This window comes from Poecile atricapillus, chromosome 12 (genome assembly GCF_030490865.1).
Source record: "Poecile atricapillus isolate bPoeAtr1 chromosome 12, bPoeAtr1.hap1, whole genome shotgun sequence".
NCBI lineage: Eukaryota > Metazoa > Chordata > Aves > Passeriformes > Paridae > Poecile > Poecile atricapillus.
In genome coordinates this window covers 4,775,146-4,801,834 of record NC_081260.1, presented here as the reverse complement: position 1 = coordinate 4,801,834, position 26,689 = coordinate 4,775,146, and the positions used below count along the sequence as shown (strand labels likewise).

The following is a 26,689-nucleotide window of genomic DNA, read 5'->3' as shown; positions in this document are numbered from 1 at the left end:
CTCTGAGTGCCCTGTCAGGGTGAGTGCAGTCTGCGCTTCAATCCTGCGGGGCTGAGGCCAGAAATGTCCCAGTCCCCCTCCCTGTGTCCCAGGAAGGACACAGCTCTGGCAGAAACGCCCTGTCAGGGTGTTAGGAGCCCTCTCTGCTGCAGCTGCTGCAGAAGAAGATGCATCCGACTGCCCCATAACCCACGGCTCGAGTGCTAAACAGGTCCATGGAGCTCCCTGGGGTATTTGGCAGAGAAAGGCAAGCTGCGCCGCCAGCGTGGCGACCGACTGTCTGCTTCTCCCGTCCTTCTCTCAAGTGTTTTTTCCTATTTCCCACTGTGCCTTTGGCCAGACCGAAGGGCGTTCCGGTGCTGCTCACCTTTGCCTGCCAGGAGCAGCGGGTCAGGATGGGATGGGCGTGTGGCAGATGCTGCAGCCATGCCAGCTGTGAATTCCCTGCTCCCCTGCCTGGGCTGCAGCCTCACCGCTCTCCATTTTCTCTGTGAGATGCAGGAGAGGGGAAGCACCAAGGAGCTGTTTGCTGTTGCGTGGAGCGTCAGGGAAATGAAGCAGATCTTCAGTGCATACAATGAATGCAGCCCCAGCAAGAAGCCCCTGTCAGGTTGCTTGGTTGCACGTGCCCTGCTGTCCCCACCACCCCATGCCCTCTCTGTGGGCTGACGGGGCAGGCAGCTGAAGCCATTGCTGCAGGCCAGACTTTACCAGGCCCCTGCTTTACCTCAACCTCAGCCCATCAGGCCCTGCAGCCCCAAAATCCCAGGAAGTGGCTAATGCTCAAGCAATGGGACCACAGAAGCAATCAGCTCCTGGGGGAACTCCCCTCTCCCCATTGCATCCCCATGCAAAAGGAAAAGTACATTTATTTTAGGAGAAGGAGAGCAGCAACCCCCAGCCCAGAGGCTGCTGCCCAGTGTTACTTGAGCCACTTTGTGCCTAGAGGTCACTTCAGGGCATTCAGATGCTCTAGCAATTTTGTGTTCTGATACTGCAGACAAAGGCTCAAAAGCCAAAGTGCTGAACTCAAGAGGGTGTCTGTCTGTAGTAACTCACACAGATTGAACCACACATCAGCCCTGCACAGGAGGGACACCGAGCTGGGCAGCCGGCTGCCTGTGTCCCAGGGATGCTGCTGCTCAAAGAGGGGGTCAGCAAGGGCTGTGTCAGTAAGAGCTGTCACTTCAGTGGACATTTTGGGGTTGAATGGCCTCAGCTTTACTAGAGGCTTTTGCTATTCCTGCTGCAGAGATGAGCATGCTTAGACTTCAGTTCTCCCAGCTCAATATCCAGCTTCAGCAAAGGATGAAGAAGTCAGTAGAGCCACCAGGCTGTCAAACCAAAATCTCATGCATGGTCACCTATTCCCACTCTACCTGGGGACTTTTTGTCTAAAACCAGCAGAAAAAGGAAGATCCTTGCAGACACAAGGTGTTTCTGGCTGTGCAGTGTAGGAAAATCTTGATGGATATGGTGTTTCCATTCACCCAAGTCATTGTCACTGTTTTGAAGGTATTTTGATGGTGTGAGTGCATGCAGCTCTCCCCATGCAATGACAGAAAGGGAACAGTGAGGGGGAGTCTCTGGGGCAAGAGCCGTGCTCCAGAACAATGCAGACAGGCTTGGAGTCCATCCATCCTCCCCCTAGATCAGTGCTTCAGCTTTGCCTCCATGTAGTGTCTGCATCTGCCTGTCCCCAAGGGAGCAGAGCTGCTGGAGCAACTTGCACACTGAGATTCACTCTGATGGGTTTCTTGTGTAGCTCTGAAATCAAGAGCCAAGACCATTGGACCAGCAGGATGGGGACTGATCAGGGGCCAAGCCCATCAGTACTTTGGCCAGGAGCTCAGTGTGCCACTGTGCTGCCTCTGCTGGGTCTGTCTGCTCTGCTCATCAGGTTTCCCAAATGTGCTGATGCAGGGTGCACACAGCAGCACCCAGATTCTTCCTTTCCTGTTTTGCCTTATCAGGTGATTGACCATATTCCTGCTGCAAGCAAAGCGAAGCACTGGAGCCTGTCTGCTGCAGCACAGATCCACCAGGGGCTCAGGAAATGTGGAGCCAGAGCATGGGATGTGCCACCCTCTCCTCCATCCATCCATCCATCCATCCATCCATCCATCCATCCATCCATCCATCCATCCATCCATCCACATTCCACTCCCCCTCACAGGCACCCCAGCATCTCAGGAGGGTGAGGACAAATCCCCCAGGTGCATTTCTGCAAAACAAATGAGCTCTCCTCACCATTTTTAAAGAAACAAACCAAGCTTGAAGGCAGAGCTTGGCAGGCCAGCTGCTTTCTATCCTGAGTGCTGGAGCTGGGGGAACGTCACTGCATCTTAATGGCATCAGGCTGGACAGAGATCAGGATTCTGGTGGCAGAGGCAGTACTGGCACTGTTATAAATAGAGCAGCCACGTTAACTGCTCATGAAGGTTTATGGTCTTTAGGATTTGGAGGATCAGTATCAAGCTACGCTGAGAGATGTATTATCCTCAGCATTGGTAGGAGCTAGGGGAAGTGCAGGGGGAGGACAGTAAATGAGCATGGGTTTGGAAATCATCCCTCTTGTGAATCCAAGCGTGAGCCCTTGGAAAGGTGCTCTCTGCTGTGTGCTGGCTCCTCTTGCCTTGCTCTGCCTGCTCTGGGAGGGTTAAGCCGTGCATAGCTGCAGTAGTGGCAGCATTTCAAACCAATCTCTGCCCTGTTGCAGGAAGCAAGGATTTGCCCCAGGGCAGCACCTGCCAGAGCCCTGCAGCCTGCAGGTACAAAGCACCTTGTAGGAATCTCGCTGTCATGGCACCTAAAAATTATTCCAAGTATTGAGGCTCAGGCAAAGGCCTCCTGCAGTCTGTGGCCTGGATAGCTGTAGGGGCTGGCACTGCTCAGGTACACCAGTGCCTGTGCCCAAAGCACTGGCATGGAGACCATTCCGCTTGGCCAACATTGCTTCCCCAGCCTCACAAACAGCTTCCCACCTGCATGTGTCCAGGAAACAGCAATGTCCTGCCAGGCTGTCCTCCCCTTTTAAGGGGTATTTTTAGAGCAGATAATTTCACAGCCCGGGCTACAGCAGACTGAGGGAGGAGCTGTAGCAGAGCAAGGAGTGGGCACTGCACTGCAGCGCAGGGGGAGACCAGGCTGGACCTGGGGCTGGGTTTGTTGCACTCCCATTGTTGCACTGTTCATTCCCTCCCCCTTGGCATGTACTGCACAGCTATTTCCCCTCTGTGCAGTGGTAGATTTTGCACAGCTGAGTCTCATGGGGTATTTCTGCAGGAAGGTTTTGTGAGCTTTAGTGCTCCGCTGCTGTGGGAGCGCTCCTGCTTTCCTGGCCTGGCCTAGAACAAGAGCAGGGTGCTGGAGCAGCTCTCCCAGCTGCCTGCTCTCCCTCACACCACGGCTTGGCAGCTCATGGCCTTTGGGGGAAACTCAGCCCGGCTGTGTGCTCTGGCCAGTGTGGATGGCCAGTCCCTGCGACCTGGCGGTCCCAGTCTAGGCCCTGAAGTCACGGTGAGGGAAACTGGCACATCACCCCTCAGCACCATCCACCCCCCCAGGGCTTGCGTTGCTACATGTCACTCCTGAGGAAGGCACGGGTGTGCCCGTGTCTCAGGAGCGGCTCCTCATCCCGCGGCTGGGACTCGCTTTGAAGGTCACCTCGGGGCTTCCGAGACGGCCGTGTGGGGACGGGCGGCTGGTGACAGTGCGCCTTTAAGAGGGCCCCGTGCGCGGGCTGCGGGCCTGAGGCACGCGCGCTGATTGGCCGGGCGGGCGGCGCGCGCGGCGGGGGCGGGGACAGCCATTCACAAATTTCCGAGCGGCCCTTCCTCCCTTAAAGGGACAGGGCCGGGCCAGCCAGGCGCACGCCTCCCATTCACCGCGGGTGCCCGTGGCTCCAAAGAACGCCAGCATTGGTTTTTCTCCCCGTGGTTGGGCTGGTTTCCCTGCCGGAAAGTGTGTTCTGGGGCAGCACTGCCCGGATGAGACACCAGCATCCCTGTGAGTCACTGACTGTGGGCGGTGGGAGTTGCAGAATGGGCTTTGCTCCATCTGGAAGGGGCAGATTGGAGCAGGGCTGGCCAGGGGAAAGAAAAGAATGCGTGTTCCCCAAACAGGGTGGGAATAGTCGAGGAAGGGACATCTCTGAGCCTTGAATGTGGGAAAGGTCCCTCTGGGCAGGTCTGTGCTGCCCGGGCAGCCCCAGGTGTGGGCAGAGTGGCGGTGAGCCCTTCCCTGCCTTTCAGAGCCGAATGTTGACCCACTCTGAGTACCTGCTCCAGCAGGGATGGGTCCTGGTGAGGAGTCCCTGAGAGTCAGACAGTGGGGCTTTGTGGCCCCATGGTCGTTTCAGCTCAGGCAGAGCCAGCCAGGAGATCTCCAGGCAGGGTGTGTTTGGTTCCCACTAAGGCTGAAGTATGTGAACATACCCAGGGGCAGCTTGGACTAGTGAAGGATGCAGGGAAACAGGATTTCTGCCGGTGTCACGCTAGGCACAGGCCAGACATCAAAGTACAGGACCAAAAAAATAGTGATTGTTTCTGTGAGATTTCAAAACGTCTTGCTGTGACCCTGGTGTGGAGTGGTGTAGCTGTGCCCTGGTCACGCTGTCAAACCTTCCCTCTGCTCCGTCATTTTCTAAAGGAAATGAAGCACACACAAGGAGTGGGCACCCACAGACCATGGGACACGTCAGTGCTGTAATTGCCGTGCCCTTGCAGCAGCAAGGCTCCCCCGTACTGTGGAGGGAAGCGCATTAAGGCAGCCCACAGCCAGCCCATGCTTCAAGTGCTCCAACACAAAGCAGGAGCATCCCTGCCAGGTGATGGGGAGAGCAGCTGTGGGCATTGTGAGGCTGTCAGGAATTCCATAAAGCCTGCTGCATTTGATTGTTATTAAATAATGCCTCCAGGCTCTCCTTTATAGTCAGGGAGCCTGAGCCCTGCTGTAAGGACCTGCTTTAGGTCTCCGTCACTCCTCTCCCCTCCCCCAGCACAGCCATGGAAGACATTTAGTTGTCCATTTAGTTGTCTGTGATGTGAGTAGCAGAAACCAGCCAATGGTGTCTGTTAAAGACTCTCATGCCATTCCTGCCACAAGCAAGGATGCAGCAACTGGGCAATGTATCAGGGATCATTAATAGAATAAAAATGGTTTTGCCCTGGAGGAGAATAATTTGTTGGGCATCTGCCCTGAGAGTGCTGAGAGCTATTGGTCCCTTGGTATGCCTGGTTATTGTTATTATTATCCCAGCTGCGCATTTCCCGGCATGAATTGCTGCTGGTGGCAGGAAGGAACAGCCATGGAGTGAAATGTTTCTTACCCTGCCCCTTCCCACTCAGCTGTGACTGCACAAACCCTCCAGTGCTCACAGGAGCCTCCAGCCCTATTTGCCCACTGTAGCTATGCAGCCAGCTCTGCAGAGCACCTCTTCAAGTTCCAATTGAGAAGCCCCAGACCCAGCAAATGGCAAATTCCTGCTGGGTGGGGTGTGTGTTAGTGCTAAGGAACTGGCTGATGGATTAAGCCAAGTTCATTTGTCCCTCTCTTTGCTGCTCATCTCCTCCTAGCCTGCCCACCCAGATATATTTCTCTGCTGCTTCCCTGGGCTGTGTTGGTTCAGTGTCTTTTTGCAGGTGAAAAGTACCTCCCCCATGCAAAACTGTCCTCCCCTTCCCCCTAAGAAGAGTATAATAGGGAATATAAAGATTCCCTGTCTGCACCCAGGCTCAGAGCAAACATGTGGCTTCAGTTCCCTTGCAGGATCCAGCTTCTCTTGGGTGATAGTCAAGCACTCAGGTGACTGCTTTCTCTGTGAGAAACTGGCTGCCTTCTGCCTGCCCCATCTTCTCATCCCTTGTTTCTAGAAGGGCTGGAGATACAACATACCCGCAGTGCCCGGTGCCTCACACTTGCCTTCCTCTTCCCACAGGACTTCATGCAAGAGGAAGGAAGCAGCAGCAGGGGCTGAAATGCCAGTGACACCAGATAAAACCTAGCTCTGTGCCATCTTCGTGCCTTGTAAATAGCAGCATCTCTGGGGATTTCTTGACACTTTGCTGAAATTAGCACCTGTAAAAAGAGCAGCTGCCAAGGCTGAATTTAAATAAGACGGGGAGAATACCAGCAGGAAGAGGGTAGAGAATGAGAGAGCTCTTGAATCACTTCCCTCGGTGAAGGCACCTACCTGGAAATCAGCTCCCATCTCCTTTAGCCCTGCTTAAAGCTAACATGACTGTAGCAAGATGCCCACAGCTGCCTCAAAGTGCTGGGCACTGTGCCTGCCCTGCCAGACACAGGCCTGGGCATGCCAGTGCAGGTGCCCACATCATTTGGTCTCCCAGCAAAGCCACCCCCAGCTGCCAAAATGCCACTACTCACTAAAACAAGCAGGAGAAGTACAGAATGTGCTGGCCAACCAGCCCTGGCCTTCTCTTAGGCTTGGTTAGGTATCTCAAGCTCTGTGCAGCATTAGGGAATGTTGCAAGCAGGCAGCAGCAACCATTAATTACTTTTTTCCCTTTTAATTGGGACTAGCAGGTGGCACATGCAGTTTTACAAATGCACAGGATTTAAACTACTCTCGTGGCAGATGGGAAAAAAATGGGAAATGTGGGGTTTGGAGAGGGGAGATGCAAGCAGGTGAGGAAGGACTCTAATGAGCTGTGTCAGCTGAAGCTCAAGACCCCCATGTTTGCAACTGGCGATGAGGCACTAACAGATAAGAGAGCTGGGGGAAGTGGTGTGGGGTGGAGGCTGTAATACTGGCACTCCAGGACTGGCAGTGAGGGTGTTTCCCCTGTGAGGATGTCCATTGCGTGAATTGCTGTGAAGGCTGCCAGAGACCAAGCATAGAGAGGACCAGACACCTTCCTTGTGGAGGATGCACCAAAAAAAGAAAAAAAATGGGAGGAAAAAAAAAAATCAAATTAAATGTTTCTCTTTATTGTTCACTCAGTTCCTTATTAAAGCATTTTCCCCTAACAGCTCTTGTCCTTTCCTTCTGCACTTCCTCCCTGAGTGAATGCCCATGTCCTTGCCTGCCCCCATCCCAGGAGAGAGTGGCAGGAGATGGGAGCAGGGCAGGTGTGAGCAGTTGGGGTACAAACTCCGCTTGTGCTGTTCTCTGGTGCTTCCTCCTACCCAAGTCAGCCTCTTGCAGACATGGGGCTCCTGACTGACCTTGGCCCAAAGATGGTTTGGAGAAGGCCCATGGCAGTGGAGAGGCCTCACTGGGTGCATGATCCCTGCAGTCCAACCATGTCATCCCAGGGTGGGAACAGCAGTGGGAAGGAGGTCTGCAGCTGGGATGGAGCAGTAATTACTTGTGCCCAGGTACTGAGCACATCTCATTGATGAAGTTATCTCAGAGGTGCCAGTAGCTAACAAGGAATTCATGTCCTTTTGCTCTCATGGGGGAGACACTGGCCACCTGCCCTTTTTTTCAAGGCTTTTTGCTCTACTTCAGTGCAGCAATCCTCTATCTCAGCTTCAGTCCCTTCTGTCATTCCCATCTGATGGCACAAGGAGCAGTAGAAGGCGTGGAGATAATCCTAATTTCTTAAAACCTGAAGTGTAAAGTCCTCTCGTAATGGCAGCACTGCATGCTTTCCTGCCATGCGCACAAACACAGTTTTTCATTGCTTAATTCTGAACAAGCTTGCTTTGCTTGCAGGATCCCATCCTGCCCTTCCCTAGTGAGCTTCTGGAGTCTGCAGTGCCCTGTGGCACTGAGCTCTGCAGGGTGGAAACCCTTTCTTGTGTGCAGCCACTGGCTTCATCTTGGTGCATCTCTTTGGGTCAGTGCCACAGTGGCCCTGGGACTGCCCAGAGAGAGCCCAGGGGAGCAGCAGGGTGAGCCTCACCTGTGGAGCTGTTTCTGCAGGCTCAGCAGCACTGCTGTGCTCATCTGCTTGAGGTCACCATGGTGAGGACAGCTGCTCTAGATTTGCTTGTCCAGGAACATTATGACTGTCCTAAGCCTGCAGCAGGGAAATCTCAGTTGTCTGAGCCACTCCACCATTCTGTGGCATTAATCACCTTGTGACTGAGGTGACCTGAGCAGCCTAGAGCCAGTGAAGTGCAGCAGTGCTGGAGAGGACAGGTGCTGCACCATGCAGTGGGGAACATAGTGCCAATCCTCATTTTGGGCTGTCTTCTGCCCCCTCCCCTTCACCCAGAACCAACCATTTCACTTGACTGCTTGGGAGCAAACCCTGCAGGAGCACCTCTGTGTGCAGAGGTAAAGTGCAGAAGTAATTTTGTAATGCAGTTTAAAGAGCTAAAGGAACAAGGAGTGGGCAGGGGCATTTATCTGACCAGCCATGATGCACTTCCTCCTCCCACAACTCTGCTTGTGCCCAGGGCAATATTACAGCAGCTGCAGGAGGCCAGGAGCAGCCTTGCAGAACTTGGAACCTGAACTGAGGTGTTGCACCACCATATCTTGTGGCCCCCTCCCACTTCTGTCTTTTAGCCATGTCCTGTGGGAGCCCTGTGCATATTTCATTGCTCTTCTATGTATTTATGTGCCATTTCTTTAAGTAGTTTTTCACCCACCCTAGTGTTTTTCACAACCTTTAAGCATTAGGAGACCAGGTTCAGGTTCTAAATGATCAGATGTGGGGTTTTGTCATGGATTTTCTCTCTCTCCCCATCAATTTCTCTGAATGACTCTTCTGAACTTTTTCCATTCCTGCACTTCTATGGAATAGGTGGACTGCCTGAGCTGCACTGGGAGCAGCACCCCTGCCCTGCTGCACCAGCAGGCATTTCTGCTCTGCTTTTACCATCCTCTGATGGCAGTAGGTGGAAGGCCTAGCACAGGCCCTTGGGGTTTCTACACTTCCAGTGCACCTGTGCTCATGGGGCAGTGGCAGCATCCCCAGGGCGCTGTTCTTGATGGAGCACCTGTGGTAACATTTCCAAAAAAGCAAGGTGAGAACTGATAGAGAGATGCAACAGAGGTGCTGCTGCCAGCCTAGCGACCAGTTCAGATCTGGAAAAATTATTTCATACTCCAGTGCAGACCACAGCTGAAGCAAGGTGAACCCCTCTTGGCGTCAATCACAAAGCTGTCAGGGCTGCCACGTCCGCGCTGGGGCTGGAGGAACAGCGCTGCACAAGGGCTGCCCGGTGTGCCGGGAGACGGGCTGAGGGCAGCCACAAGGTGATGCGTGAGGCAGCGCCGGCTTCTGCTCCTTCTGGATGCCGCCTGCGCGGGGGGCAGCGGGGGCGGCGCGGCCGGGGTCTGCCCGGGGCGGCGGGGATGAGCGCGGGGATGGGGATGGGGATGAGTGAGGGGATGGGGATGGGGATGAGTGAGGGGATGAGGATGAGGATGAGCGCGGGGATGAGGATGAGCGCGGGGATGAGCGGCGCTGCCGGGGCGGGGCGCGGAGGTTCCGCCGGAGCGGATTGGCCGCTGCGGGGGAGGGGGGGCGAGAGATGCTCCGCGCCGCCGCAGGTGCCGCGGTCCCGCACCGAGCCGAGGCGGACCGGGCTGAGCCGGACCGGGCTGAGCCGCCCCATGCAGCGGAGCGGCTCGAAGCTGCTGCCCCGCGCCCCGCGCCGGGAGCGGCCCCGGGACTGAGTCGCGTTGCGGACGATGCCGCGGCGCGCCCCCGCGGAGATCACCGCGCTGTAACACCATCCCCCTCCCTTCCTCCTCCTCCTCCTCCTCCCACGGGGCCGGGGGTGCCGAGCGGGCGAAGAGGCGGCAGGCGCGCCTTGCGCGGGGCGGGGGCCGCTGCCGCCCCCTGAGCATCCCTTCCTCCCTCCCTCCCTCCGCCCCTCCGCGCCGCCTCCCTCCCTCCCTCCCTGCCGGCTCTATGGTGTGAGGGCAGCGATGCACAAGCACCACCACTGCTGCAAGTGCCCCGAGTGCTACGAGGTAACGCGGATGGCGGCCCTGCGGCGCATGGACCCCCCGTCCTACGGCGAGTGGCAGCACGAGCAGTACGGCTACGGCGGCTACGGCTCGCAGACCCTGCCCGCACCCGGGGGGGCCGCGCCCGCCGCCCGCGGCAAGGCCAAGCTGGGGCCCCCCGCCCGCGACCCCGCCGCGCTGAAGCCGCCGCCGCCGGCGCCGGGGAAGAGCGCGGCCAAGGTGAACGGGAGCGGCCCGGGCTGGTGGCCCGAGTGCACGTGTTCGAGCCGCGACTGGTACGAGCAGGTACGGGCCAGCCCCGGGCAGCGGCTCCCCGGAGCGGGACGCGACGAGGCGGGCGGCTGTCGGGGTAACGCGGGGTTCGTGGCGGGTTTCTGGCACGCTGCAGCATCACCCCCGGGCGCCGCCAGCAGCCGGCGCGGATGCTGGGGCTGGAAGCCGGCGTCGTTGCGGTTGGCCGTCGTCGTCGCTCGGGTTGGCCGTCGGAGTCGGTCGGGTTGGCGTTGCCGGTGTTCGGGCTGGCTGCTGCGGTCCTGCCCAGCATTGGAGCAGCCTTCCCAGGGCCGAGCGGGGCCGGATGGATCTTGCTTGGCGCAAGGTGGTCGTCGGGCGTGATGTATTTTGGACGCCCCACCTGAGGTGCTCGCTGCTTGCAATGCCGTCGCCTGAAGCCCTGGCAGCATCAAGGGCATCCCATCATGCTGTGTTTAGCAGGCATGGTGCGTGCTGCCCGCTGGGCAGCCTCGTGGGTTCGCAGCGTTGCTTGCCAGCGCTCCCAAACTGTCACCCACTCTCCATTGAGTTGTGGCTTCCTCGCTCTGCTGCTACGTCCCTGCTCCCCGAGATTATTACGTAACCCTGCTCTGGTCGCTGGCGTGCTGTGTGCATTTTGCCCCATTTCACTGCCTCCATTTCTTCCCACACACATTCATTTTATTACCGTTCTCCAAGACCCGTTCTCGGGTCTCTCTCCCCTAAATGGAGAGACCAGTCTTATTTTGAGCCCACAAGCCAGCTTAGAAAATGGTTGGATCTGTTTGCAAAGCATTAAAATGGAGGCTAGACCCTGCCTGAAAAACAATTTACCCTGCTTGAGAGAAAGGCATTTCAGTTTGCTTCTTCTGCTTCTTTCATTCATTATCTTCAAACCTCACATGATTTCTTATTGATCCTTCTAATTATTATTTCAAGATGCTGTAGCAGACAGACACACGGGAATCAATGGGAATTCTCTCCTCCTCTGCTCTCAGCAAACACAACCCTCTTTTTCCCTTCCTCTATTTTTTCTTCATTACTGTCTCAGTCTGTAGCTCTGGTTGAAATAATTAGATTCATAGCTGATAGCTCAGATGATATTTACAGAAGGCACCAAAACCCCAGCCACCTTCCTATGAGCCTGGTCCTGCTTTCTCTCTCCTTCTCTGCCACTTTTTGCATCAAAATCAGCCTCAGCTCTCTCTCGCTTGCTGATTCCTGGCAAGCATTCTTCCATCTTTCCTCCACTATCTCTTTCCTTCCCTCCATCCAAAGCAGCAAGCTCGGGGAGCAGAAAATCAAAGCATGTTTGCTCCCTCCTTTCTACTCCTGCTTTGCATGAAAGGTCCGGCCCGGTATTCCTGGTAAGACGATTGCAAGCAGTGTGAGAAGGAAGTGATGCCAGCTGCATTGCTGCCGTGGCAGGCTGGGCAGGGGAGCCTTTCATGTTTTTGCAATGGTGGAAGAGAAATCATTGTCTCTTTGTGGTGCTGCCATGGAGCTTGGGCTGCTCGGAAAGTCCGCGTTGGGAATCTCTGCTCTGCCTTTGCCTTTCTGAACATGAGAAAAAAAAAAAAGGAAAATCAAAAGCTCCTCACGGCATTGCAAGCAACAGAGGATGCCAGTGTTTGAGGCTGTGTGAGCATAGCGGGGTCTGCATGTAGAATATGACGTGTGTGCTATGTGCACTGCCTGTATCAGAGCAGGCAGCAGCTCCCTGGAGTGGAGCAAACGTATGCCGTGAGTAAAGCTTTGCAGCAAATGCCTCGGCAACGCTCTCCTCCCGATCCAAGGCTGCAAAGTGCCTGAGCCCTGATGAATCCATGTTCTTCCCAGTCCAGTGGTGGGCAGAGGGACAAAAGGTGGTAACATGGAAACATCTAGGCATGGATTATGCCCAGACAAGCAGGTCCAATTGGCTCTGGGAGGCTGGGAGATGTTGGGCTCTGGGTAGATTTGGCTGGAGGTTGCAGATGCAAAGCAATTTCCTTCACAGGCTGCCTCCGTGTCCAGGAGAGCCTTGGCTGGAGGCAGGGCTGCCATTTTTCAGGGCTGCCCCTTTAAATGAGCTCGTTGTCCCTGAAAGCACTTCCAGCAGCTGAGGTGGGAAGGGGTGCACAGTCCAGGAGGCTTTCCCGGGTAAGCAGGGATCTGTTAATCTCCTAGGGAGCTTCACCTCCTCTCATTTAAGTATTTTTTCTTCCCTTGCTTCTTCATGCAAGCAGAGAAGCGTGTGCTAGTGCTCTGGCACCAGAAACGTGCTCACAGTTGCGTATGGTGATGTATGTTCTCTGACATCATGGCATACTCACATACCCTGTGTGCAGCTCCACGGCATGTGAGACGTGCCCACACGTGCTGCCCAACACACAGCACAGTCCCAACGTCAACCTGCACCTCCTCCCACTTCCTGCCCCCGTCTGTTCTCTTCTCCTGCCTCTCCCCTTCTCTAGGACACATTTTAGCTTGCTCAGGCAAGCTAAGTAACTGAGAAGCCCTAATCCTCACCAGAGGGAGGGAGGAAATCTCTGAGGTCTAGGTATCTCATATCTTTTTTGCTTTGCTTTTTTTTTCCCCTCTGAGATATCTTCCATTTCTTTTCCCTTATCTATCCATGTTCCCTGGTCATTAGTTCCTGGTCTCTGCATTTGATGTCATTGCTATCCTCCACTGCTTCCATCACTATCCCTCCCGTTGGCCCTGTGCCCTCCTTGTCTCCCTCTGCTCACTGGTGAGGGACTCAATTCCTCCCCTGCCAGACTGGGGTGACAGGAGGACTCCTGGCTTTGGGGGAGGAACTGCAGTGTGATCCGGGGAAGCATCCCTGATGTACAGCACTAGAGGAGCAGACTGCTCAAACCCCTCCTCTCCCCTGCACAGTGACGCCCAGGGCCCGCATGGAGAGGGGTGCTCAGCTGCCTGGCCATGCCCAAGCCCCTTCTCCAGCACTGCTCCAAGAGCTGAGGGTCTGGAAGTAGCACCTTTCCCTCCCACAGGAAATGTCCAGCCCTGAGTCTTAGTTCACTCTAAAGAGCCCAGTGCCAGGCACATGGCACCCGTGAGGGTCTCAAGGGTGTCACCAGCATTTCCATGTGCATTTCAGGTGTCTGGGGCATGGGCTGGGGAAGGGGCCCAGGGCAGTGCAGTTCCCTAGCCTGTGGTGAGGAAGTGCTCTCTGCCTCAGGGCTGCCCCAGGTTTGCTGGCCCTGCTTGGCCAGGAATACAAAGTTCTGCTGCCCCTCTGTCTGTGGTCCCTTTCTCCCTCTTGGGGTGGTCACAAGGATGCAGAGGGGAGTTGGAGCAGCATTGCAATGAGACCTTGGCCACCTGCAAATGCCTGGAGCATGCCAGGCTTGTGTGTCCTCCACCCCTGGCAGAAGTGTTTCATGGCCAGGCAGGTGGAGGAGTGGGACAGATCTTCCCTGCCCACCCTCAGCAGTGAGTGTTTCACTGATTTTCGGGGATGGTTTTCGATGCACAAGCATTGCTTGTTGAGTTCCTCCCATGCCCTGGACTATGAACTGCAGTAGGTAGGCACAGGACAGCACATCTTGGTCAAAGCACCAGCCTTTGCTGAGCCTTCAGATGATGTTGGACTTGGGGCTCCTGTCTCTTGGGGCATGGGTGGCAGGGGGAGGAAAGAGCCTTTGGGAAACCGTGGGGGTTCTGACCAGGTTTCTGAGTGATGAGCAGGTATGGCTGGAAGGAAGGAGGGAGAGCACTGAGGGGGCAAGCAGGAAGCCAAATACAGGTTGCTTTGTGGGAAATGGCTGAAGCCCCAGATGTTCCCTGGGGAGGTGCGAGGGAGGGTGAGAGGAACAGGGTGCCGGGGACATGGAGGCAGTGGAGGTGGTGAGGTTGGCAGGGTGATGTTGCTATGGCTACTCCCGTGCTATTCATAGAAGAAATTAGCTAAATCTTTGCACTGAAACGTGGAGGAGGAGAGAGGAGGAAGGCGTTCTCTGTGTTTGGAGGGAAGGAGAGAAGCCAAAACAGGAAGGGGGTGAAGTTTTCCTTCTTTTCTCTGTGCCTGCACTGTGGAGGGGCATTTCAGGGGAGCACTGCTGCCTGAGCTGCCCAGCACTGGCAGGACGTGGAAGGATGCAGGCAAAGAGGAGCTGTCCCATGGGAAAGCCCTCCCTGCAGAGCTTCCACACAGAGTCCCACATGGCAGGATGAGTTCTGTATCGTGCCAGGAGCACAGGAGACATCCTTTTAATTAAAGACAGCCAATCTGTGAAAGGTATTTTTGGCAACCTAAATGTAGATGCAACTGTAGTGAAACTTGTTCTTTGCATCTGACTCCATTGCTGAACAGTGCTTTTCTGTTCCTGGCCCCATCCATCTGCTCAGCCCCTGCTCTGTGGTCACTGGTGGTCCCCCTGTCCTCCCTCCACCTCCAGCATCTCTTCCAGCACGTCCCCCTGGCAGCGAGAGTCCCAGAAGTCTTCCCTCTCCGTCACTCTTCATCACACTCCGCTCCCTCGTGAGGGTTTTGATTCCCCTTCCACAGACCTGTTTGTCACCTCCTCACTCACGATGTGTAAATCTGCGTGTCTGTTCCTAATATATCCCCCTCCATCTGATCTCACCTCTCAGCTTGTTTCTTGGGCATCTCCATCTGGTGATCCTGCCGTCATCACCCAGTTGAGTTGCTATAACCAGGTACTGAGCTGCTCTCTTTCCCCCAAGCCCAGCCTCACACTCAGCCTCGCACCCACCCTCGGCCCCTTGCCCCATGGGAAGAAGCTGTTTTTTCTGGTGGTTTTGATGTTCCTTTCCTGCCCCTCAGATGAAATCGAGGCCTAGACAGTGCTTTTTAAGGTCACCCCCCTTCCCTGTGCCTCTCCTGCTCTCCTGGAAAAACCTTAACACAGAGATGCTGAGTGAGCTGGTTCTCACCTACCCTGGAGCATCCCGTGTCCTGCTGTCACCCATCCCCTGGACTGAGGAGGGTCAGATGTTCTCAGTGCTCCTTCACAAAATATATGGAATTCATTCAGGAGTTGACAGCTGAGGATGTTTGTCTCCTTAGTTTATTTATTCACCTGTAAGATTTTCCCCCCCTTTCTTTGGGCACGTGAATCCCTTGGGCAGGAGCTGTACGCTTGTGCTTGTTGGCTTTTCTGACTCATCCCTTTAATACAGTAAGGGATAATGTTGGAATTAGAGAAGTGAGTTGAAGGACTGAGCTTAGCTCCTCTCCAGCTGGATTACCGACTGCTGCCTGCCAGCCAGCCCAGATGTGCAGACTGCAGCCCTAGAGCTGCACCAGGCTGCTGGGTTTGGGGTCTTGAGCTGCTGGAGGGACCCCTGCAGCAGCACAGGGAGAGGTGCTGGGGCTGGAGTCAGAACTGGCTGTGCTAGAGATGGAGTTGCTGCTCTAAAGGCCACATCAGTGGGAGAGACCCCATCAATGCAACATGTGGAAGAAGAGCAAAGTACCTGACAGAAGTGGGGGGATGTGGCCCTGCCACACTGCTGGAGGAGGAGGAGGAGGAGGTGGAAAGTGCATTCGTGAGGCATGCAGGGCCGAGCACGGGCATGTTCCAGCAGGGGTGTGTGCAATGTGGAGGAAGCTGCTCCTCATGAAGAACCTGGGGGCAGCAGGAAGCCCATTGGCCTCCACTGTGACAGCACCTGCTGTCATTCCTGTTGGAGGGATGTCCCATACCCACATGACTGCGCTTTCCACCAGCTCTTCCACTGTGACAGGAACCTGCCTGAGCCCACTCTTGACCAATGCCAGGGATTCAGCAGGGATCTGCTGGCCATCCTCAGGCTATACGGTCCCACGGGGGATTGCATGAGAGGGAAAACCAGGGGACAGCTGTATCAGGGGCCCAATCCGGGTACCCTGGGTGCAGAGGAGGGTGGGAGGAGGAAGCGAAGCAAAAGCTGTCAGTGTTCCTGGAGAGTTGCCTTGTTCGGGTAAGCCCCTCGGCACGTCGTGTGCTATTATGGGAGGAGAGAAGCTTCCGTTCCTTCCAGAGCTGTGAATGCTCATTTAGAGAGGGGAAGTCATTAAGACTAATCAGGACGTAATCAGGGCCGCGGTGATGTGCCGGGCGCCCGCTGCGCACAGCCCGGTGCAGGATGCTCTCCAAGGGGACCATGGTCTCTGGGTGCCAGGGTAGATCAGCTCCAGCGCTGCTCTGTGGCACAAGGAGCTCATGTCGGGGATGAAGGGGCTCTGCCTGCCACCCCAAACCCCGCGGGAGGGACAGTGAGCCTGGGGCTCAGCCTGGCAGCTGTCATTCAGGGGTGGGTGTCACTCTTGCTGTGAGGTTGTGCCAGCACTGTGGGTGCAGTGGGCTGTGTTAATGCTCACAGCTGGTTTTAACACATGCAAAGATGGGATGATGTAGGGAGTCCTCAAGGGCCCTCGTTGCAAATCTAGCAATATGCTGTGAGCGTGTATCAGGGACTTAGAGATGAAAACTTTTAATACAGCGCTTAACAAGTTCAGAATACCTGAATTTGGAATGAACTTCACAGTTTAGCTTGCAGAGCTCACCTGATGGGGCTTGCAGAAGAACTGCTCCAAGGATGTAATTATTTTTGGGAACATGTAGTGCTTCAGAGCACCCCGAACCAGGCCCTAGATACCTTCTCGTCACCTTTGTATTAACTTGAATTTATCTTGAATCTCTGTTGATGTACCTTGGTTTGCTTTTTTTCCCCACAGAAACAGGTTTCTTAGCACTTGTTAACTGAGTGTGCACTGGAACTTATTGAAAAGAAGAAATTAGGATATTTGAATCCCAGAAACCAAAGAAATCTTTATTCTAACAGTGTTCCTTATACTTTTTTTTTTCCCTATATGTACGTATTTGTCTGACAGGAAGATAAAAGCAATGTGACTCTTTCAGATAATAACAACTCTTCCTGTGTAAAAAGGAATCAAGTCAATTTTATTTGGTACCGCCAGGTCAAAGAGAAGCTGCTGAAGCCCAGCAGCTCTGCAAATTGGGTCACTTATTTTAGTGGGCTGAGCCTGGAACAGGATGTCTAACTTTAAACTTTGAACACCCTGGCCTTAATGGTTTCTAAATGGATACTTAGATTCTACCAAGCTTCTGTTTGGGAAGCTTTCTTCCTTCGCTACTGAGTAAAGGCTTTTTCCAGTCCCTATTTAAGCTACTCTTTAAAAAAAAAAAAAAAAAAAAAAAAAGGCACCAAAACAAAGATTAAACTTTCAGTAGCTGCTTGTGTTCACATTACACTTTGGGCACTTCAGCGGCTTTGCCAAAGATCCTTCTGACCAGGGACCTTTCAAGTCCCCTGTTCCCTGTTTCCGGATGGCCACGGTGCTTTGAGCCAGTGCCAAGGTGCAGCCCTGGTGCAGGGGCTCTGCTGCCACAGCCCCGGAGCCTGCTCGTGCCACCAAAACAGCCCAGCTCGGACATCTCCCCCAGGCAGCCTGGAGAGAAGGGCTGTTCTTGCTTGCAGGCCACCAGGCTGGCTGGGAGCCGAGCACAGGCACACAGGCAGCAGCTGGCACCTGGCTGGATGGGACTGACGCAATGGGTGCAGGCACCTGCAAGCTCCAGAGTCAGCCCCAGCATCCTTCCCTACATCATCAATGCCACGTGTTGAGCTGTGCAGGAGGGCAGGGGCCAGGCTCAGCCTGTCATTCCCCTTCATGCAGGCACACTGGTGGGTTATGTTCTCCTCCTGCCCAAACCATGTCAGCCAACAGGTTGCCCTTGCAGGAGGTGAGAAAAAGTGCAGAGAGAGTTACTTTATCCAGTCCAGTTAAAATGAAGGGTGATTCATCTCTGGCCAAGAACTTCTGCAGCCTCCAAAAGTTTCTATCCTCTGTTTTCTTTTACTCCTTTTCCTTGTCCCAGCCTGTGGGAACCCTGAAGGATCAACTCTCCCTCACAGGTGTCCAGCTCTGTTGATGCTCCCAAGCAACCTCAGCTCTGGCCACCATGTCAAGCCAGGAAAGCAAAGAGAGATGAGTACAGGGATCTGTGAGGATCGGAGCAGCCCTGGCAGCTGTGTGGTACCTCTTCCCTTGAGAATGGAAGGGTTAGGTCAAAGCATGGTCTTGAGATGTCAGAAAAGCCCTGCATCTCGTGGGCCAGTTGGGAGCAGACTCTAGTTTGGGAAGGGATATGCCATGCATTGCTTCCTAGCAGGAGGACTGTGAGGTGGCTTCCCTGGGCACAGCCGGGTGAAAACCAGTGGGGTCTCTGGAGGGCCAGAAGCAACCTGGAGGGAAGATGCCAGCACCTCTCCGCTCTACACACCTGCTCTCTGGCAAACTCATCCCCTACTTGTCTCAGGCAGCCTCAAGAGTGGGTTTCTGTCTGGCCTTGACCTCAAGTACAGGTTGCTGTGGAGGAGCTGTGTCCTCTCAGGTGCAGTGGGAGCTACATGTTGGGCTCTGGCTTGGTGCAGGAAGTAGCCCAGCATTGGGAAAAGCAGCATGTGGGCGCCGGGCAGGCAAGGCAGGCACAAGGCAGATGAGTGTGTCAGTGCTCATCAGGGTGAGTGGTGGTGAGCACAGGCTCTCTGTGTGTGCTGTGCAGGCAGGACCTGAGCTTGTTCCTGTGAAATTAATTCATCAGCTTGCTGCAAACCCGCTCCCCACAGCAGCAGGAGCCTGTTGGTGCCTGGGCGTCCTGCAGCCGACCCTGCTGCCGCGGCAGCATCGCACCACCCTCCACATCCCTGAGCCAGTACCTGCTTGTTCACAGCCAGAATTCGACACGGTTGGGTCCTGTGACAGAGCAGCTGCTTTCATAGCTGTAAATGCACAGCTTTCTCCATGGTTTAACACCCTTTAAAAAAAAAAATCAAAGCAGATGGAGCTGGACTACAGGCAGCTCTGTGTCAACCCTGATTAGATAATTCTGTTGGGTATTTCCCCGCTTGTGACCTCTGCCCCTGAGAGCTTTTAAAGGGATGTAAAGACAGAATTTCACTTATCTCCACAGCCATTTCCTTCTGAGTGTTACTATTATACCTCAGATGATAAGAAACAAAGGATATTAAAAGACAGATTGAATTTTCACTCTGATGCAGTGTGGGGAAATAAAGGAGTTAAATTAGTACTTTGCTTCTCATGCATTAGCCCAGTGTCTCCAACAGTCACTCTGTCCTGCACATTCTTTCTTGCATGACACATGGGACACACCACCCTCCTGTAGAGAGCAGCTCTGTGTGTTAGGCTTGGTATTTGCCATCTCTGGAGGCTGCTGTTATTCCTGTTACTGGTTAAGATGGAAACATGTCTATATGTGATCACAGTCTGGTTGCCCTTGTCCTGGGACATCTGTACACATGTATTTTGCCTTCAGGATGTATGTATCTCCTGACCTTTATGGGCTGGCCCCCATGCTGGTTCTGTGGAGGATGTGAAGCTGTGACAAAGCTTTGGGATCTCAGTTTTGAAGACATTACCTTGAACTTTCAGTTCAGAGTCTCCCTGCCCAGCTCCTGTGTTCCCTGAGAGCAGTCCCTGGGGAAATGCCACAGGGCAGGACCCAATCCTCAGCAGCAGGCTAGCAAACCTCCTCCATTTGCATGTAATTACAGCTTTTTTTTTTGCTTGGAAGTTTTGGAAGATCGTCATGTTTTTCAAATCCTACCTTTGTGCCAGCAGAGGACAGCAGTAGAAACTGAGGTGAGGGGTGATACCTGTAGATGTTTGGGGCTTTGGTGCTCCCAGGTGACTGTGTTAGTGTCACTGGGCTGGCATGGCCCAAGAGGAGCCCAAAGAGCAGCAGTACCTCTCAGATCACTACCAGAGGGGATATCTAAGGGTGTTTCTGAAAGGCCACATCCTGTGCCTGAGATTTTTTCCAAGCACTGCTGGCCTGCCTGGCTGCTCCCTGCACGTGCTGCAGAGGTATTGCTCCAGCCTGTAGAGGAGGAGACATCCCTTCTGCCCTGCATACAGACCCACAGCGTCCTCCTGCCTTGAACCACAGAGGCAGCTGCCCCAAACAGGCACAACGCTTTCCCAAGGTCTCCACAGGGAGCCAGTCCCTCTCTGGGGCCTGCCTGGGACAGATTGCTGCTCCTTCCATCAGCACTTGGGCTGTGGCTGCCACTAACAGTGTCGTGCAGAGCTCAGTGAATGCAAGGCTCTGCTTCTCTCAGCCCCCGTGAGACCAGAGAGCTCCTGAATCCTGACCTTCAAACTTCATCCCTCTTCACCATGGTTCCCTTTGACTCCTGTTGCTGCCCTGATTTTCTCAACAGCTGTCCTCTGCCTCACTGGCTTTGTGCCCAGATCAATCTCTCTGCATCTGTGCAGTGCCCTCCTCACTCCCCAAGGTCCTCCTTGAGTGTCTGCAGCCTCCATCCCCTGAGACCAAGTGCCTCTGCCTGATTGAGAGCAATCAGGGCACCTCCAGCTCCACTGGACTCTGGTGATCCTGCTGCCATGGAGTGAGCACTGTAGGACTTGGACCTCTTCTCTTTCCATTTGTAAACCCCTCCAAGCACAAACAGGGCTTGGTACATAGTATTGTGATGAAAGTGTTTATGTGGAAGAAATCTGACAGCCCCCATTGAATGTGATCTGAATGCACAGCCCCGTTCCCTCTCCTCCCTGCATGCAGCAAACCCCTGCTCCTTAGGGCATAAATTACATACTGTTCCTTATGGAATTGAGGGCATGGTTAATTCGCCAGCACGTTCCTGCTGCCCAGTAAAAAATTATGACACTCTCTCTCCTCCCCTGGCTAGCAGAGTTGCTCGGTACCTGTGCCTGACTGGTAGAGGGAGGCAAAAGCTTTTTGTTTTCAGGTCCTCTGCTTATTTCTGAGTCTTGGGTCTTGTCTGTCTCTTCAGTAGGACAGGCAAAGTGCAAATATTGAAATATTTGCAAGTGGAAGACAGAACTAAAACCCCTTTCTTGTAGTAGCTGGAATAGCTGGCCACAGGAGGCAAGTGGGGATTTCCTGGTCTGAGTTCCTCCTGACCATGTGTGACTTTGTTTTAGAGCAGCGACTCACATTCGGTATCTCCTGGGTCCCATCTGGAGCCTGAGTGGGAAATTGTGCTCCTAGCAGTATTTTGAGATGTAAAAATCACTAGTGTGGAATGGCTGCAAAGGATGCTCAGTGCACAGGGAGCAGGCTAAACAAAATATGTCCTTGGGGCTCACCACTGTGTGAGCGAGGCAATGTGATGTGTGATTTTTGGGCTATTATTAATTCAACAAAGAGTGCAGTGGGGCTCAGTGGAGGACTCAGGTTGGACCTGCAAAAGCCTCTATAACATTATTATATAGAGCACTTCTCCCTGGGAGGGATCCAAAGCATCATTTATGGAGTTGAATTCTTTTTATAAATCATGGGGCACATGATGGGCTACATTCACTTAGGCCTCTTCTGCATCCTTCCTGGAAACTCATCTAATAAGAGCTGGCTTCTGGATGTTCAAACCTTGATGTGTTACTGGTTGTTAATTACTGGCAGTAGAAGTGCTTCTTTTTTGCCTTGAAATGTGGAATCCCTTCCTAGAATTGCACTGGGGACTAATAAAAGCTACTGCCAGGTTTAATATATTCTATGTCTCAAATTATCTGGATTAAATACAAGGACTGTGTACTGCCAGAGAGGGGATATTCCCAGTTTAACATTGCTTCTGGGCCTTGGAGATCCCAAGACACTGGACCTGAAAATTGTGATTCTCTTTTGTGTGGGGGAGGGGTTTGGCAGGAGTGGAAGTGGTCATATTTCCCTGAGTTAGAGAATTAATTGCCATAAAAACTATGGTTTTGTAACCAATAGTTACAGCTGCAGGAAAGATCAGAAAGCATCTGAATAAATCAAATTAACTACCTCCTGCTCCATCCATATGAGAGCAGAACCTTCCAGGGCAGGATTTAAACCACAGTCTGCTTGGCCCTTAACTCTCTCATCCACTAATTGAGGAGAGAATAGTCTAGAAATAGGGTCAACTAAAACAGGACATGGTGGAGACTGTCATGCTGGGTTGTGGGGGGAGGCTGGTCTCAGTCAGGGATGGGTGAATCCAGACAAGGGTGATAAGGAGGCAAGACTGGTTCCTGTGAAAATACCATGGACTCAGAGGTTGTTGAGCCATGGAGTCCCTGTTAATGGACAGACAGTGGTCCCTGGTAATTGCTTCAATAGCAATCTTTCTAGCCCACACCTTGACTCGCTGGTTGCTGACTCTGATGTTCGTGATGCCCTAAGGCAGCCGGTTCACTTCACCTCCCCGCGGTAGTTCACATCTCTTGGAGTGTCTCACTCTGGCTGCTGTTCTCCTCACGAGCCTTGGGATGATGAAGCGAGTTCCAACTCACCGCTGACTTTCCAGGCTTTGCACTACTCCCTTGTGTGCCGGTGAGGAATGTCAGCCGTGGGATTTTGCCTCTCGCTTTTGGCGGCCCCTCCCTGACACCCCCTCGCAGAGCCCAGGGAGGCTCGGTGGAGCCCCGCGGCTTCAGCAGCCGGCGGCGCTGGACAGCTCCGGCGGGCGGGCCCCGGCATCCCCTCCGCACCCACCGGCCTGGCCCTCGTCCTGCGGCCCCCCCTTCCATCCCGTCCCTCCGGCCGCCCTCGTCCCTGATCGCCGGCCGTCCCACCCCGGTTCCTCCCGCCGCTCCGACCGTCCCATCCCATCCCATCCCATCCCATCCCATCCCATCCCATCCCATCCCATCCCATCCCATCCCATCCCATCCCATCCCATCCCATCCCGTCCCATCCCGTCCCGTCCCGTCCCGTCCCGTCCCATCCCGTCCCATCCCATCCCATCCCGTCCCGTCCAGTCCTGTCCCGTCCAGTCCTGTCCCATCCCCTCCCATCCCATCCAGTCCCATCCTGTCCTGTCTCATCCAGTCCCATCCAGTCCCGTCCAGTCCAGTCCCGTCCAGTCCTGTCCTGTCCCATCCCATCCAGTCCAGTCCTGTCCCATCCCATCCCGTCCAGCCCAGCCCAGTCCAGTCCCATCCTGTCCCATCCCAATCCTCCTCTCCAGCCTACGGCACTGCATCTTCGCCTGTCCTCTTCTCCCGGGAGACCTGCCCTCCCTTCCTCCGTCCCTGCTTCCCTGCCCTGGCTGCCCTCTGCACATGTGTGTGCCCTGCGATGTGCAGTGAGCCGAGGGGCAGAGGGCAGCCCAGGAGGGGGGACACAGGGAGAGGTTCATGGGGAGCCCTTAAGGACAGGAGGATGCATTTGCTGCTGTGGAGGATGAGCCGAGGCTGCCGAGCAGAGGGTTTACCCCAGGAGTAATGAGGATAAGGGACCAAATGCTATCACGTTTCCCAGAGCATGGTGGCCCTGTGCTTAGAAGGAACAGCAGCTGTTGGAAAGTTCTTGAAGGCCTGGTGTGCTGGCAGTAAATTCCTCCCTCAGAAAGTCTTCTTTCCCTACTCTTCATATCTCCAAACCCCTCACTAGTGTGAATTTCACGTAATTTTTGGCGCTGGTGGGAGTCTGACACAAGCCTGAGAGAATTTCCAATCTTCCCTATCTCCTTCCCAGCAGTCAAGGCCATGAAGTGTTTGGGACACACCAGGACTGAGGACAGGACCGATGCCCAGAGCCATGCTGTGGCCCTGCTCCTGTCCCAGGGCTGTTGGACACCTAGAGGAGGACTAACAGAGCCCTTCCTGAATCTCTCTCTGCTGCCTGGCCTGGAGGGTCTGTGATGGCATGGCCAGGGGAGAGGCAGTGCACCATGAAGGGCTGGGTTCATCGCTCAGCTTGGTGACATCCCACTTTTGTCTCCTCACAGGCCAACCCCGCTCCCATTATCGTGAATACAGACTCGCTGGAACAAGGGCTCTCTGTAAGTCTCCCGGTTTCGTTTTGCTTCCTTTGATCAAGTGCTGCATTTTCCCTGCTCAGCAATGCAGGAAAGACTTTTCCAGCTCAAGGAGGCCCTGGTAAGGCAGCAGAAGATCCTGATACTCACGCCATGTCCCCACAGCTCATCCCACCCCTAAACCTTTCTAGGGCTGGGTGACACTGCACAGAACCAAGGCCAGCAGCAGGCGATGCTGGGGACTCCAGCAAAGCGAGGTACAAGGCAAAAGGCCTCAGCAGAGGAGCTGGGGATCCAAGCTGGTTGTGTTCAGCGTTAATCACATAGCCATTTCCTCTGCTTCCCATGCAGGGGGCTTGAGAGGCTCTGCTGGGGCATCCTTTACCTTCCTGCACTGCCTCAACCTCCTTAGGCAGCCCTGGCCCCTCAGGAAGGGGGCAGGGCTCTCTGGGTACTTGCTGGCATCTTACTCACCAGTCCTCAGGGCAGCAGGGCCCGTCAGATGCTGCTCCTCTCCCACTGGAGGCTTCCAGCAGCTGAGCAGTACTTGGTGAGTGTGTTTGCAGCCATAGTGCATTTGGCACTCCTGGCATAGTATAAGATAATCCTCTTCAGTTTGTTGCAGACAGGGTTTGCATCCTGCTGCATCCGTCCCCAGAACATTTGTAACTCATTCTTGCTGGGGGGATGAAGGGATGAGAGTGGCCAGCGTGGGTTTCTGGCCAGCAGCACTGGCTCTGTGCTTGTGGGATGCTTCCCTTTTTTGCCCAAAGGAGCCCAGTTAACAGCTTGCCAGGGCTGGGTGCTTTGTGTTGGGTTTACTTCTGGTGCATCAAACTCCAGCTGCCTTCCACAGCAGTGAAGCAGCCCCAGGACTCAGAGCTGGGATGGGTTCATCTTTGGAGTCAGGGGCCACAGGTGACTTCTTGGGGTTGAATTTCCCCTGTAGAAAACTGCAGGTCAGCCCACAGCCTGTGGTGGGGTCAGTGCACATCAGAGTTGTAACTGGGCTGGTTGAGAAGAGCTACAGAAAGGAAGAAAAGCCTGGCTGAGACCTTTCCAACCCTGGCTGTATGGTTTAATTATGCCTGAATTAAAGGCACCTGACACTGGGGAGGAAGGCAGTGATGCATCTCAGCGTGGTGGTCCTGGGTCCAGCAGCCCTGTATGAATTTGGCAGAGGAGAGCTGCTGTTCCCAAAGGTTACCTTCCCCAAACATGGCATGGCAGGAGGGCTGTGGGTTGGAGGTTCTCTCACTGTTCTGGGCACCCTGGCTGCAGGGCAGTGCCATGTTGCAGCTTCCTGTCTGCACTCTCCTGGCTGTTCTACAGGGAAATGGGAAAAGGGCAGGGAAGGGACCACTATCATGTTGGACTGGAACAAGTGAGAAGTGTGCCATGAGCAGGGCAGGGCAAAGAGGTATCCCTGGATGGAAAGTCTGCTTTCACATCTGTTTTGTACCCTCCCTCACTACAAAATGTCACACCTTTGGAGGGACATTGCCCACTCATCATTGCAGGCAGCAGCATTGCATCCTTTGCCACACTACATCCATGCCTGTCCCTCCTCCCTGCCTGTGTGCCCAAGGGCAATGGGAGGTGAGCCCAGGGGCCAAGGACAGGCTCTGTCACCCCGGACAGATTCCTGAGCCCTGCAGAGGTCAGGAACCCCTGGAAGCCCTCATGCAGGGCAGCAACCACTCCTTCCACTGCAGTGCACTCCATTTTCCTGCCCTCACAGCTGCCTCCTTCTACTCCAGCTCATTAACTTCACATCCCTCCCTCCACCTCCATATCCCTGTCCACCCCTTCTCCCTGCACTTTGGCTGGGTTTCAGGGGGTGCTCTGCACCCCAGACAGATGCCAGCATCATTCTGGGGGTGACAGTCACTGACCCCATCCATCCAAACTCAGCAGACCATGCTGGGAGCAACTGTCCTGCAGGGGTCAAAAAGGCCACCAGCTTGTAGCTGTGATCTGCTGGCTGTGCTCTGGTGAGTGTCACCACCTGGGTGCCTGGAGCAGCCCGTGCCCAGAGCAGGGAAGACACCTCAGTTTGATTCCTCTCAGCATCCAGCTGGAAACCCTCTTGCCTTCTACTTCATATTATACCAGGAAACAGGCCTTGCTCCATCTTTTCCTTCTCTGGGGTGATGGAGTCCCCAGGCTTCAGGGAAAACAACTCCCCAAAACCTCAGCAGTTTCCCAGGTCAGCAAAGGAGCCACACCAGGAGCTTGCTGCAAACACCAAAATACCAAATCTAGAAGCATGGGATTTTTTTACAAACCCAGAATCTGAAGCCTGTTGGTACAGTGTGTATTTGGAAGGGTTAAAGTCACATCTTCCAGTCTTTAATTACTTAACTATTCAGTGCTTTCCTTAATGATAAACAGATGGATGTATTCTAGTTTCTTCCTGTTCTAGCTCCATTGATTGCATTGGGCTGGCTGCTGGGCTGGATTTGGCCCTGACTGTTTATCAAGAAGTCTGTTCTGCATTTCGATGTCCCCATCCACCCACTTCCATCCCCAGGAGCATGTAGCACCAGCAGCACTGTAAGATGGGAGCTGCAGCACTGGGATGGCTGGGGCTCAGTGTGTGGCTTGAGCAGAGCCCAGCACCCTCGGGTGTGATAAATATACTATAAAATGCCTGCAGTATTAAAATCATCCCTTGAAGGGTAAGGAGAGTGCTGGTGGGCACCAGCCATGCCAGCTCCAGGTCGTTGCTCACAGTTTCACATCTTGGTGTATTTTGCCCAGCATGTCCATAAT

General features: G+C 54.3%; 1 protein-coding gene across 4 annotated transcripts in view; it reads left to right on the top strand.

Moving 5' to 3' along the window:
• The window catches only part of DLG3 (discs large MAGUK scaffold protein 3), an 80,201-nt gene that overhangs the window by 15,105 nt on the left and 38,407 nt on the right, over positions 1–26,689 (top strand). For 3 of the 4 annotated variants that reach the window (XM_058847804.1, XM_058847803.1, XM_058847802.1), the window contains exon 5: positions 23,885–23,938. The exons of the other annotated variant lie outside the window; for it this stretch is intronic. In XM_058847804.1, coding sequence (XP_058703787.1) covers positions 23,885–23,938 — 54 coding nt within the window. The remainder of the gene's footprint in view (positions 1–23,884; positions 23,939–26,689) is intronic. 4 annotated transcript variants of the gene reach the window in all.